The 13,927-nt window shown below is 41.8% G+C and overlaps 1 protein-coding gene and 1 long non-coding RNA gene across 2 annotated transcripts in view; one reads left to right on the forward strand and one right to left on the reverse strand.

Annotated features, from left to right (window-relative positions):
- Positions 1-13,927, reverse strand: part of LOC308388651 (heterogeneous nuclear ribonucleoprotein L-like) — a 78,387-nt gene extending 64,460 nt beyond the window's left edge. The window contains exon 1 of the mRNA XM_080869491.1: positions 13,577-13,927. Coding sequence (XP_080725617.1) covers positions 13,577-13,798 — 222 coding nt within the window. The 5' untranslated portion in view covers positions 13,799-13,927. The remainder of the gene's footprint in view (positions 1-13,576) is intronic.
- LOC308388652 lies at positions 5,378-6,282 on the forward strand. The gene is made up of 2 exons (XR_013970145.1): positions 5,378-5,452; positions 6,035-6,282. It is a non-coding gene; the product is annotated as an uncharacterized lncRNA (long non-coding RNA).

The following is a 13,927-nucleotide window of genomic DNA, read 5'->3' on the forward strand; positions in this document are numbered from 1 at the left end:
TTCTCCAGCTTCTCGTGTTCCTTCTTCCTGATATTGCTGTCATTCGGAACCGCTACATCGATCACTACAGCCGTCTTCTTCTGTTTGTCTACCACCACTATGTCCGGTTGGTTAGCCACCACCATTTTGTCCGTCTGTATCTGGAAGTCCCACAGGATCTTAGCTCGGTCATTCTCCACCACCCTTGGGGGCATCTCCCATTTTGACCTCGGGACTTCCAGGTTATACTCGGCACAGATGTTCCTGTACACTATGCCGGCCACTTGGTTATGGCGTTCCATGTATGCCTTGCCTGCTAGCATCTTGCACCCTGCTGTTATGTGCTGGATTGTCTCTGGGGCATCTTTACACAGCCTGCACCTGGGGTCTTGCCTGGTGTGATAGACCCCAGCCTCTATGGATCTTGTGCTCAGAGCTTGTTCTTGTGCTGCCATGATTAGTGCCTCTGTGCTGTCTTTCAGTCCAGCTTTGTCCAGCACTGGTAGGATTTCTGGATATCAGCCACCTCCTCTATCTGCCGGTGGTACATACCGTGCAGGGGCCTGTCCTTCCATGATGGTTCCTCGTCTCCCTCCTCTTTCTTGGGTTTCTGCTGCCTGAGGTATTCACTGAGCACTCGGTCAGTTGGGGCCATCTTCCCAATGTATTCTTGGATGTTCGTTGTCTCATCCTGGACTGTGGTGCTGACACTCACCAGTCCCCGGCCCCCTTCCTTCCGCTTAGCGTACAGCCTCAGGGTGCTGGACTTGGGGTGAAACCCTCCATGCATGGTAAGGAGCTTTCTTGTCTTTATGTCAGTGGCTTCTATCTCCTCCTTTGGCCAGCCTATTACCCCAGCAGGGTACCTGATCACGGGTAGGGCGTACGTGTTGATTGCCCGGATCTTGTTCTTACCATTCAGCTGACTCCTCAGGACTTGCCTGACCCTCTGCAGGTACTTGGTGGTTGCAGCTTTTCTAGCGGCCTCTTCATGGTTCCCATTCGCCTGCGGGATCCCCATGTACTTGTAACTGTCCTCTATGTCTGCAATGTTGCCTTCTGGTAGTTCAATCCCCTCAGTTCTGACTACCTTCCCTCTCTTTGTTACCATCCGGCTACACTTCTCCAGTCCGAACGACATTCCAATGTCATTGCTGTATAGCCTGGTAGTGTGGATCAGTGAATCGATGTCTCGTTCACTCTTGGCATACAGCTTGATGTCATCCATGTACAGGAGGTGGCTGACAACTGCTCCGTTCCGTAGTCGGTATCCGTAGCCAGTCTTGTTAATGATCTCACTGAGGGGGTTCAGGCCTATGCAGAACAGCAGTGGGGACAGAGCATCTCCTTGGTAGATCCCGCACTTGATGGTGACTTGTGCTATGGGCTTGGAGTTGGCCTCCATGTGTATGTATATATACACATATATATATACATACACATATATATATACATATATACACATATATATGTGTATACATATATATGTGTATATATGTATATATGTATACATATATATATATGTATATGTATACATATGTGTATATATATATATATATATATATATATATATATATATATATATATATATATATATATATATATATATATATATATATATATATATATATACACACATATATATATAGAGTTTAACTGGGAAACATGTCACGGTTCTGGGTAATGTTGACCCAGCTTTCTGTTTTTCATGCTTTGGTGTTTTTCTAGATTATTATTTATGATTTGATTTATCAGTGATACTGTTTTGATTATGATGATTATTTAGTAGACTTTGGTCAGTGTCAAGTCTGTCTCTCTCTGTCTAGTCCGTGTCTTAGTAAAGTGTGTTTTGTTTCCTGTTTTACTTTGAAGGTTCTTGTTCCTGTCTGATGTCAGTGTTCCAGCTTTGCTCTCCCTGTCTCGTTAGGTCTTATTTCTCCCAGCTGTGTCCCCCTTCTGTCTCTAATTCCTTGATGACTCCCTCAGTGTATTTAAGCCCAGTGTGTCTTTGTGTCAGCGTCACGTCGTTAACGTCTGTTCACCCTCACTTGCTGTGTGTTGATTTCCAGACCTCCTGCATCTCAGTTTAGAGTTTTGTTTGCTTTCGTGAGTTTTGTTTTATCTTGATGTTTTGTTCCAGCAATAAAGCTGCATTTTCAGTTTAAACCTCGTTTCCTAAGAATCCTGCATTTTGGGTCCACCACCTGCCTGCCACACAGCCGACCATGACAGAACAGGCAGCCCTCTACACCCTGCTGCTAATGAAGCATACTTTGCTCATATCATGCAGGGGTGTTTCAATATAACACAGAAGGCAATTAAGCCACATGAGCATTGCTTTGATTAGAAATGTATTTATGTGTGGGAACAAATTTACAAACAATATAATCCTAAAACCCCAGTTAAACACCTAAACTCCTTAGCGATTCAGTCCACAGTTTCGTTGTTGGACTCTACTAGAACCTCCAAACAGTTTTCACTGAGCTCCTGAGACTCACCCATTCCTTCGCAGATGTTTGCAGCAGCAGTCTGCATGCCTAGGTGCTTGACCTGTGGCCACAGAAGTGACTGGAATGCCTCAACTCAATGATTTGGATGGGTCAGCGAATACTTTTGACAGTGTAGCGTAACATTTACCAACACTGTGGCTAACACTGTAACTGCATCTTACAGGCTTTTTCCACCATGTGCTGCATAGCTGCTCAAGCCCCTCGAAGACACACTCACACACACTGAGTAATAAATATCCAAATGTTTTTGTGTAATGTGTTCTTAATTGTGTGAATGCCGTAAGGCATCCACACTTTTGTGTCCCTGTTTCTCTTTATACTTTATTCTTCAGCCTTATTGTAGTTTTTCACCATTCACATTTTAAACTGCTCTTTCTGCTAATGCCAGCTGCATCTTTTTGTGCTCATAACTTTTATACTTTTGGAAATATTTAGCTTTTTATGCACTTTTTGGCCCTTTGAAATGAATGGGACCACACCACAAGTGTGATAGCTGGTTTAGCTCAGCAGAGTGAGCCATGTTGTAGCTCAGTGAGAGGAGCAGCTGGGTTTGAATCATGGCAGCATGTTTTCAGCTGACAGAATTTCAGCTTCTGCAGCTTCTTTTTACCTGACTGTTTTGCTTTGTCAATATTGCTGCTAAATGATTACAATTCTGCAAAGTTTTCATGATTTCAGCAACTTTTCCGATATCCACTTCAGCATCTTCACCTCCATTTCCAGTCTCTGAGATATCAGTGAGACGAGCAGCCACCCTGAGCCAGGCAGCGCAGGTTTGACTCCTACCCGTGGCTGTTGCCACACATCTTCCCCACTCACGCTCAGTCTGCTTTCTTAACACTCTTCAGTTTTTCAAATAAAGCTGTCTTCAGCAAACACTTTAGCTTCTACACCTCTTTTCAGCAGATAGTTGTGCTTCTTCTGCATTTTTCCACTACAAATGCAAATTCTTCTAGTGTGAAAACGTTGTTCTTAAACTGTGGATTACTAGCTAAGTGCAAATATGGCCAAAAAAGGCTAATTTTACTGTTTTAAAAAAATTCAATATTTAAGTAATGTGATACCGACCCAAAGCAGAAGCTTCTTATCTAGTCAGTACAAGGAGCGTCCCAGAAGGTTTTTCCAGCCTAAGAAGAGCCTTGAAGGCTGTTCACAGATCAGTTGTAGTTTCACCATATCCTGAGTCACTGTCAGCTGACAGCTGACAGCTGACTTCAGCATCCCTGGTTGGCCACCGAGGCTGATTTTTGACTCCTATCTAGAGTGGCCTCACCGGCCTTGCTACACAGCAAATTCAAAAGTGTTAAATGTTTTGGTGTTAATAGTCTTCTTGCAAAAGTAGAGTTAATTTTACTCTAAGCAGAGTCACATTCTTTTAATGTAACTCTGAGGTGTAAAATGATAGTAGTTAAAATCGAGTGTTAAAAATGAGTGTTTCTATGTCAAATCTGAAGGTGTTACAATGGAAACATTAACTCTTGACCTCTTAATCAGAATCAGAATCAGAATACTTTATTGATCCCTGGGGGAAATTATTTTTTGTTACAGTGCTCCATTATAAACCAACATTAAGACAAGACAGACAATACACTAACTAAGAATAGTACAATATATACATATATATACATACATACATAAGTCACTCATAAATAAATAGCTGGAAAAGAAACATGTGTAGTTGTAGCAGCAAACAGTGTGTTAAGTGGATGCGTTGTACAGGGAGATGGCCACAGGCAGGAAAGATTTCCTGTGTCGTTCAGTGGTGCTTTTCGGTAATCTCAGTCTCTCACTGAACGAGCTCCTGTGACTGACCAGCATGTCATGGAGTGGGTGGGAGGTGTTATCCAACATTGTCTTTATCTTGGACAGCATCCGCCTCTCCGACACCACCTTGAGGGAGTCCAGCTCCATCCCCACAACTTTGCTGGCCTTACGGATCAGTTTATTGAGTCTGTTGGCATCTGCTGCCCTCAGCCTGCTCCCCCAGCATGCAACAGCATACAGGATCGCACTGGCCACAACAGACTCATAGAAAATCCTGAGCATTTTCTGGCAGATGTTGAAGGACCTCAGTCGCCTCAAAAAATAGAGACGACTCTGGCCCTTCCTGTAAAGTGCTGTGGTGTTTTTAGCCCAGTCCAGTTTATTGTCAATGTGAACTCCAAGGTATTTATAGTCCTCCACAATGTCCACACTGACCCCCTGGATTGAAACAGGGGTCAAGTGTTTCCTGGTCTTCCTGAAGTCCACGATCAGTTCCTTGGTCTTTGCCACGTTGAGCTGCAGATGATTCTGCTCACACACGTGACAAAGGAGTCGACCACAGCCCGGTACTCTGTCTCATCATCCCTGCTGATGCATCCAACCACCGCAGAGTCATCAGAAAACTTCTGAAGATGGAGGTCTCTGTGCAGTGGCTGAAGTCTGTGGTGTAGAGGGTGAAGAGGAAGGGGGAGAGGACAGTCCCCTGTGGTGCCCCTGTGTTGCTGATCACCTTGTCAGACACACACTGTGGGAGACGTACATATTGTGGTCTTCCTGTCAGGTAATCAACAATCCAGGACACCAGAGAAGCATCCACCTGCATCGCTGCTAACTTATCACCCAGGAGGGTCGGCCTGATGGTGTTGAAAGCACTAGAAACGTCAAAAAACATGACCCTCACAGTGCTCGCCGGCTGGTCCAGATGGGTGTAGACACGATTGAGCAGGTAGATGATGGCGTCCTCAGTTCCGAGACGAGGCTGATAAGCGAACTGAAGGGGATCCAGGTGTGGTCTTACTATGGGTCGCAGCTGGTCCAGGATGAGCCTTTCCAGGGTCTTAACTCTGAACTCCTACAGGGGCTATGACACCAATAGAGTAAATTCACAGACTCCGCCCCCAGCATGGCTCCAATCGAAGCTGAAGTGAAGCCGTTTCAGAACATTTTGCTCTACATATTTGAGTTGTTTGCCATGCTTGGTAAGTCATTTTTTCAAAGATTGTTTCAATTATTTCTATTAGCTTTTACTTCTGTGGCTCTTTGGAGTTGAGACAAAGCTGTGTGAAAGGCATTAGCCATGTTGCTCGCTGATAGCATAACATTCTGTTTTAGCTAGCTGAAAGGTATTGTTTGCGGGCAAATACCACAGCCTTGAAAAAAGCTTGCATGTGAATTTTCAGTCAAACTTTTGGTCAAATACACCTAAAACAATGTCTAGAATGTGAAATGTTGGTATAATGGTGCTACTTGAAGCCTGAAAACGATCGCCCATAAAAAAAACACGAGCAAACAGCAGTAGCTGACGTCCTGACTGGATTCTACGTTAGCATAGATCCCTCCAGAGTTTTGTGCACACGGTTTAGGTAAAAATGAAAAAGGTTGAGGTTTTACATTTAGTTCAGTATTACCTGTTGCCTGTGTCCTTGTCTTTTGGGAAAATACTTTACACAAGTAATGGCTCAAAGAGGATTCCTTTTTTTTTTTTACTGGGCTGCAATTGTTTACTGGATTATTTGTGCCATTAATTAGTGTCAACTAATTTTTATTCAATCTCCACACAGGATATGCTTGTGAAGATGGAATATGGGGGAGAGCAGAAGTGCGTTGAAGTTCCACAAAGGGATGAATGAAGGACATGCATATTGTATTGAAGAAATAAGTGATGAGATGCTGTTATTTGCATTTACCATGTCAGACCTTTTGATAAACAAAATTCTAATGAAAGTGAGAACATGTACACTGTTACATCTTTCAGAAAATGTTTTGAAATTGTGGTGCACAGTTCAGAATAAATGTTTTTCAAAAACCATTGCATCTTTTTAGTAAATGTTTATTTCCAAAAGAAATTTCTAGGAGTTCAGAACAGTAAAGTTCCCGCTTTTTAGAATGAATTAGAAGATAACTCTTACGTAGTTAAACTAAAATACTCTTTGAGAGTTAATATATAAACTCTTAACACCAAGTGTTAAATTATCAACTCCAGACAGATTTGGTGTTTAACACTAAATCAGAGTTAACGTACCAACTCTCCAAAAAGAGTTAAATTAACACTCTCTGGTGTGGACCCATATAGACACTTTAATAGTGTTGAAGTCAAATCCGACAGTGTTAATTTGGACATGCTGGATTTGCTGTGTAACAGGCCATCATCCTCAGGTTCTCTGTTTTTACCCTCCTACCTCACAGGTTTAGCACTTACCCCGTCCTCCTACTGCCAGGCTGTCCTTCTGAGAACGTTCACTCTTTTGCTCTTGAATGATTAGTACTGTGGACTTTTACTACAGCATTACTGATGTAGATAACAAACAGCCTGCTCTTGTATAGCACCTTTTAATTTTTAAAGCTATACAAAGCAGCAGAGCTGTGGAACAACAAACTGGAACGCCATCCAGTTTAACAGAGGTTAATGTCTTTCCCAAGTACACTTGGGGAGACACAGCATATGGACAGGCTGATTACTGTTTAACTACATGAGATTAACCTGGTACAGTTTATATGTGTTTTTAAAATATTTGAATATTGTAGATCAAAGTAAAGATAAGGCTTCCTGGACAAAACTGCTTCGAACATCAACCTAAAGCACACTACAGCACAAAGTGCGACATGTTTGTATTTTTCATCTGTGGCTCCCGTCTGTTTGTTTATAATTAATGTTTTTATTACAGCGCTTTTCTTCTGTACTGCAGAGTCTGTGCTGCAGCCTGCACAACTCCCACTAAAAGCCACCATCTTCTCACTGCTCAGCCTGGAAATCACGCTCTTAGTCATCAGCGCGCGCACACACGCACACACACACACGCACACACACACACGCACACACACACGCACACACACGCACACGCACACACACACACACGCACACACACACACACACACACGCACACACACACACACACACACACTTTTAATTCCCCTGGCTTTGGGAATTTAAAGTGTCTTTAACAGAAAGTGAATGAGTTGTAATGTAAAATTGTAACTCCTGTTACAAGAATATAAACTTGAACAATACTACACCGAGTGATGATTCAAGGCCATAATGAAAGGCTACAGTATACTCACTTCTACCCACACACTGTACACTCCTTCAAAAAGTAATCTATTGTTGCTCTCAGTCAGTCTGGGGAGGGGATACGAGGCCATTTCCACACAATGTGAAGTCCGACTTTCTATAGTAAGAACTAACAAGTATATCAATATCAGGTATTTAAATACTTAGGATTCTCAACCTTATGGCTTTAGACTGAGTCAGAGGTGAATGTCATCACAAACCTAAAGTAGGACAGTTGCCTCTTCAGGGCTCGCAAAATTTCAAAGTCCCTGGTAGCCCTTCGGGCAGGGACTCTTCAGTTTTTGGTAGCCCAAAATAAATTTAAGTAGCCTGAATAAAAAAGAGAGCAATTTTTTGATTGATGTTTTGTTTCTGTTACAATATTATACATTAAAGTATAATATTGTAAAGGAAACAAAACATTAATCAAAAAATTGTTGAAAAACAAATGACAACATTGTATAAAAATTACAATCATCAACTCAAATACTTGGTTCTAATTGAACAGAAATTTCTATGAACTTGTAAGAACTGTGTAGGACATGAATCAGTCTGTGTCAGAGCCTGAATTTGAAATTTCCGCTGAAGTCACGGGTAAGAGACAAGTGGAACCAAGATCGAGGCCATTTGGTTTGTGAACTTTGCAAAGACTGCTACATTGTGCCAGCGGTAGTTCACTCTTTGCAACATAGTAGCTGTTCTAAACAGATTTTTCGGGTTTATTTTTAGTATGTTATTTGCAATTGGTGTTTGTTCTGGGAAAGATATTGCAGACTGAGCAATAATGCATTTCTTGCATTTCTCATGCGTTCTAATGGGGGCCTTTCTTAAAATGACTGGTCCCAGTAACAAAGGCGCTTGTCGACTCAGAAATCGAGGGAAAACCAACAACACACCCGGCAGAACATTATGTTATTTACACGGGTGCACATAAGTGGTCCGCATGTGCGCATTCGCTGTCAAAATAAAAGACGCACCAGATAAGAAGTTGCAGTGCGCGTTTGCGTCCATATAAAGGCAGTGTCTTTGTCCTAGAGTGGGATTTTCACGGCACATTCTGCACCACATCTCTGTGCGTTCATCATTTGTTTGAAGCCAGCTCACCTCCTGCAACCACTTTTCCGAGAATACGCGCTTCTTTTGTGTGTGTGTGTATGTATATATATGCGTTTAATCTTGTTCTTATTTCATTTATTGTTTCTTTTACTGGGATCCTATTTTTAGACTTTCAACTGTATACATGTGCTCTGTTCTGACTCTAATTAATGGCTGAAGCAACACACAGTAGCAGCGCATCCATTTTCTTAATCACCCTCTAATGATGAAATGACGTATGTGTAACCGTGTACGTGCATGCATACCTAAGTATTCGGAAACTAGACTACAAGCATGTAATGCTGATTACATGCAAGGTGATCCCACCTTCACTCAGAACCCAGAATGCGTGTGTGTGAATGTTCCACTCTAATACCCCCGGACGCTGTAATGGTGAGACAACGAGAAAGGAAACAGTCATATACATTACATCCTTCTACCCAATTAAAAAAAGCCCTTCTCACTTCTCTATTTACTCTGTTGGTTGTTTATCTCAGCAGAGAGCTGCATTCTTCTAACCCAGCTACCCAGCCCACACAGTCAGCAGACCACAGACCCACTTTAATAACATTTGTCAGCTTGCTGGGAGTCCTTTAGCCGACACACAGCTAATGCAGAAAAATGTTTGTTTGTTTTTTAACATTTTAAAAACTAGGCTTGCAACAGTGAGATTTACATGAAATGATAAAAGCTAGAGTTATTCAATTAATAAAAAAGGTTTGGTCAATAATGGCATTATAGTTATTTAACACTATTACTCACTGACATGACTAGTGACTGAACTGATGTTAAAAAGTATATCTGCTTGAATTTTAAATACATTTCAACTACAAATATAGCAAAGTCAAGTCTTCCTTAGCAACAGCTTCCTTACAAATATAATGTTTCAAATAGGAGAGAAACTAATATAATCTGGCTTCATCACAATCTCACAGAAGATACTGCTGCAACGCTGGCTCCTCAATCAGCAGATACATCAAAGGCCAGACTTACTGCGGAGGCCAAATTATCAGTCTCAATACAGATGTAAGTGCAAAATTCAACAATAATGGACCGACTTGTAAATGGTGATACAAAGAACAGTGCAATGTAGCAGATCAAAAACATACAGCAGTGATGAGGCAATGAGTGATGTGCTGATATAGGTACAGCCTGTTATGTGCAATATGCCAAAATAATTCTGAGTAAACAAGCACTCTATGTATGCATTTCATATGAAAAGGAAGGAGCAGTTCATTTACTGCCTGCAAGCGTTGACAAAGCATACAATATTTTTGTAATACTGTGTCATCAGAAATATAGTTATTGGAAATGGTCTTAAAATGTTGTCTTGTCACTTTATAAAACCTGAAGTCTGTGTAACTTGTAGAAGAACATTTCCTGCCAGATTCAGGATCCGACCCTGACCGACCCAGCCTCAATAAAGGTACTGCAGTTGTGGCACATATGTATTTGTGCATATTAATTTTTAATTTCCTGCACGGTGTGTGATACTGCAGGTATTTATTATTGTTGATGGACGAGGACACACAGCCAACTGTAAGTAAACACAGAATCTGCAAACTTGTACGCTGGCGAGAGCAAGTCTTCAAATCAGATTTGATCAAGTTAAGGCACGAGGCACCTACCCAGCTCAAATACTGGAAGTCAATTCAGTTTCATTTGGTTTTTACTTATAATACACCAGATCAAAACAATCATGAAGGCAAAGGTGGAGACTGGGATAGTAGAACTTAATAAATGATGTTCACGTGGTCATGAAATGTTGCGTGATGTGGTGACCGTGGCCATGTACTGGAAAGGTTTGTACCCTACCCGATGTCTTATTTCCTGCATATTTATCATCAAATGCTTTAGATAAAAAAAATATTTTATTAGACAAAAGTAACCTGAGTAAATGCTAAATGCAATTTTAAATACTGATTGTATTTACCAAAGGGGAAAAGCCATCCAAACCTACCAGCTACCAGGCCTACCATGTTACATTTTGAATTAACTGTTTAACCATATATTTTGAAATGCTAAGTTCAAATTTGATTAGCTACAAAGCTAATTTGACAATGTGAGGTAGGCTAAACAATCAAAAAGCAACACATCATGTCACGATCTAAAATTAATTTGAGAACAAATAAGAAAAAAGTCATGACATCTATTAGTCAGGAAAATGTTACAAATCCATTTCTTCAAAGAACCACAGTGAGAGTTATTATCAAGAAAACCTGCCCAACAGTGGCTGACCCCAAGAGCCCCTCACCAAATCATCCAGGAGGTCACAGAAGAACCCAGAACAACATCCGAACAACTCAGTCAGTGTCAGTGTTCACGACTCAACCATAAGAAAGAAACTGGGCAAAAACTGGGAGAGAAAACCAACCAAACCAACCAGAAAACCAATACTGACCATAAAAAATCCAAAACAAAGGTTCATCCTCACATATTCAAAAGCCCATCTTGCTCCCCAAGACTTTGGGAAAGTTTTCAGGGGACTAATTAGAGAAAAGCAGGACTTTTTGGAAGGCTGGTGTCCCGTTACAGCTAGCATAAAACTACCCCAGCATTTTATAACAACAACATCGTACCAACAATCAAACATTGAGGTAACAGTGTGATGGCCTGGGGCTGCTTTGCTTGGAATCATGGATTCTACTCTGAAAATCCTGAAGGAGAATCTCCAGCTCCAGTTCATGGCCTGATGATGAAGAGCATTTTGGTTATGCAGCATGATCTGAAACACATCAGAAACTCCACCTTAAATGGCTTAGAAATAATAATAATAAAGCTTTGAGTTAGAGCTGGGCGATATGAGATTTCTTCATATCACGATATGTTTTTTTCATTTCAGGCGATAACGATATCTATCACGATATCAGCCAAATAACTATATTTGTAAGATTTAAATGTGCCGTTGCTCACAAGTAAAATGTGAAATAATCAGCAGCTTGTTTTTATTTAAATATTTATTTCCCATAATAAGTTCAACAGGGTAGATGTACTTAAGGAACATGAGACTTTTCCAGATAAATAAAGGCAAATATTGCAAACTACACAAAAGGCAGCCGCTAAAGCGTTTAAGTTTCAAAATAGAACAAACAAAACAGACTAAATTGTCAATTCCACTTAGAAACAAAATATTAATTCTAAAAATAAATCTTAGTTTGTTTTACAGAAGAACAGACAAAACTGACTAACTTTTGTCAATATCAAATAAACTGAGAACTAAAAGGAAATTCTCAATCTCTCCTTGTTGTATAGCTGAGCTTTTCAAACAGTTTTAACAGTTACTTTAGTCTGACAAAAGCCGAATGACGAATTAGCGCTTCCAGTCAGAGACTGAGGCTACGTCCACACGTACGCGGGTATTTTTGAAAACGGAGATTTTCCGTTTTCGTTTTAAAAAATAATCCCGTCCACACATAAAGGCAGAAATGAAGGAAAACGCTGCTATGAACATGCCAAAGCAGCAGGTGGCGCTAGATTCCTAACCGTGCAGAAATGTTGGCCAATCAGAAGTCTAGAAGCCTCGGTGGGAAAAAGTAAACAAAGCTGGGGCATAGAAGCAGAACCGAGTCGTATGTGTGGACGGACAGTAACTGTGTGTATATGTAAGCATTTAAACACTGCAGAGAGTAGAATTAACAGTAACAGTATTGTAGAAATTCATTTCACCGAAACAATAACGCGGCGCACAGTGTGACGCATGCACCAGTTTATTGTATTTCCAGACTTGCTTTCGGCACAATTTACAGTGCACGCTACTCTGTTTTTTGTCAGACTTGAAATAGCCGAAATACCTTCACACTACGGAGCTTCTATGGCTCTTCCGTTCGACAATCTCTCCGGCGTTGGAACCATCATCTGTTTTCTCTTCGGTCACGCTCGGTTGATTTTTCTAGTCGGCACACTCATTTCCTCCATTACCCGCTGGCTGCTTCCCAAACAAACACACGTGCGGCTTGGCACTTGTGCTGTACGTTACAAGTCACGCGACGTGACGCTGCGGCTGTGATTGGTTCGGCTCTGCGCTACTTAATTTGGATTGGCTGGTCTTTTTTTTTTTTTTTTTTTTTAAGAGGTCTATCGCGATAGCTTAATTTCTCTATCGAGTAAAAGTTATATCGCGATACATATCGTTATCGTTCTATCGCCCAGCTCTACTTTGAGTGGTCTAGTGAAAAGTCCAGACTTAAATCCAATTGAGAGGCTTTAGCATGACCACAAACAATTCCATTCAGTTTTATTTATATGGTGCCAAATCACAATAACAGTTAGGGTTAGTAAGGTGCTTAAATTGGCCATTCATACTCGAAAAACGTCCAATTTGTCTGAATTCACACAACTGTGCAAAGAAAAATGGGCCAAAATTCTTCAGCGTGAAATGAATGTCTTGCCAGTTATCAGCATCACTTGAAACAAAGGGGTAAATACTTTTTCATGGCACTGTAAATATCAGATGGACTCAACATTAGCAGATACAAGAGACACTGGGTGAATAACCAAAGAGAAACCAGGACATCTGTGTTAAACCCAAATTTAGGCTTCTGAGTTTCGTGTGGGAAACGTTAACAAGTCGATGATTTGTACTGAAAAGCCAGTGACCTGAGAGGAAACCACAGCATTGCAAGGAAATACACAAATACACAACAGACACCATAGAGTGGAAAGAACCGAATATTCAACATCAAAAGTCAAACGGGACATTTTGCACATTTACCACCACACACATTTTATCGGACAATTGCTTTGGCTGAATGAACACAGGCGTCACATTGAAAAATTGGCCTGGATTTATAGCTCAGGCTCCACTGTGTCGGTGATGTCGGCGCCGACATATGTGTGACAGGTAGATGTCTCTTGGCACAGACTGCATGACAGCGCGCGCGCACATGCGCGCGGCTCGCCCGGCTCGGTGTGTGATGCTGTGCCGCAGGGTACCGTTAGGTAACATTTTTGCTCTCCTTACCCTCAGCCCTGCTCCGAATTGGCTCGCGCTCCACCGGGCCCGATTGTCTGTCGCCGACTCTCCGTTACCGGGTAGCGATCCGGAGTCCGAATCCTCTCCTTCCTCCAGCTCCTCTTCCCCCTCCTCTCTCTCATCCGCCTCCGTCTCCTCTGTTTTGAGCCGTTTAGCCGCCCTTCCGTACTCCCCTTCCTCACGCTGGCCGGCTTCTTCTGGAGTAGACATGCTCGGTGGTGGATCAGGTGGACGAAGCGACAGTGTCTGCAGCTGGTCACTCTGACACGTCCATGCCGAGAATGATCCTTTGGTACCTGTCTCGTCTCACGGGTCCTTTCCACGGATGCGTCTGTCTCT

Source organism: Rhamphochromis sp. 'chilingali' (genome assembly GCF_963969265.1).
Source record: "Rhamphochromis sp. 'chilingali' genome assembly, chromosome: 20".
In the NCBI taxonomy this organism is placed as follows: Eukaryota; Metazoa; Chordata; class Actinopteri; order Cichliformes; family Cichlidae; genus Rhamphochromis; species Rhamphochromis sp. 'chilingali'.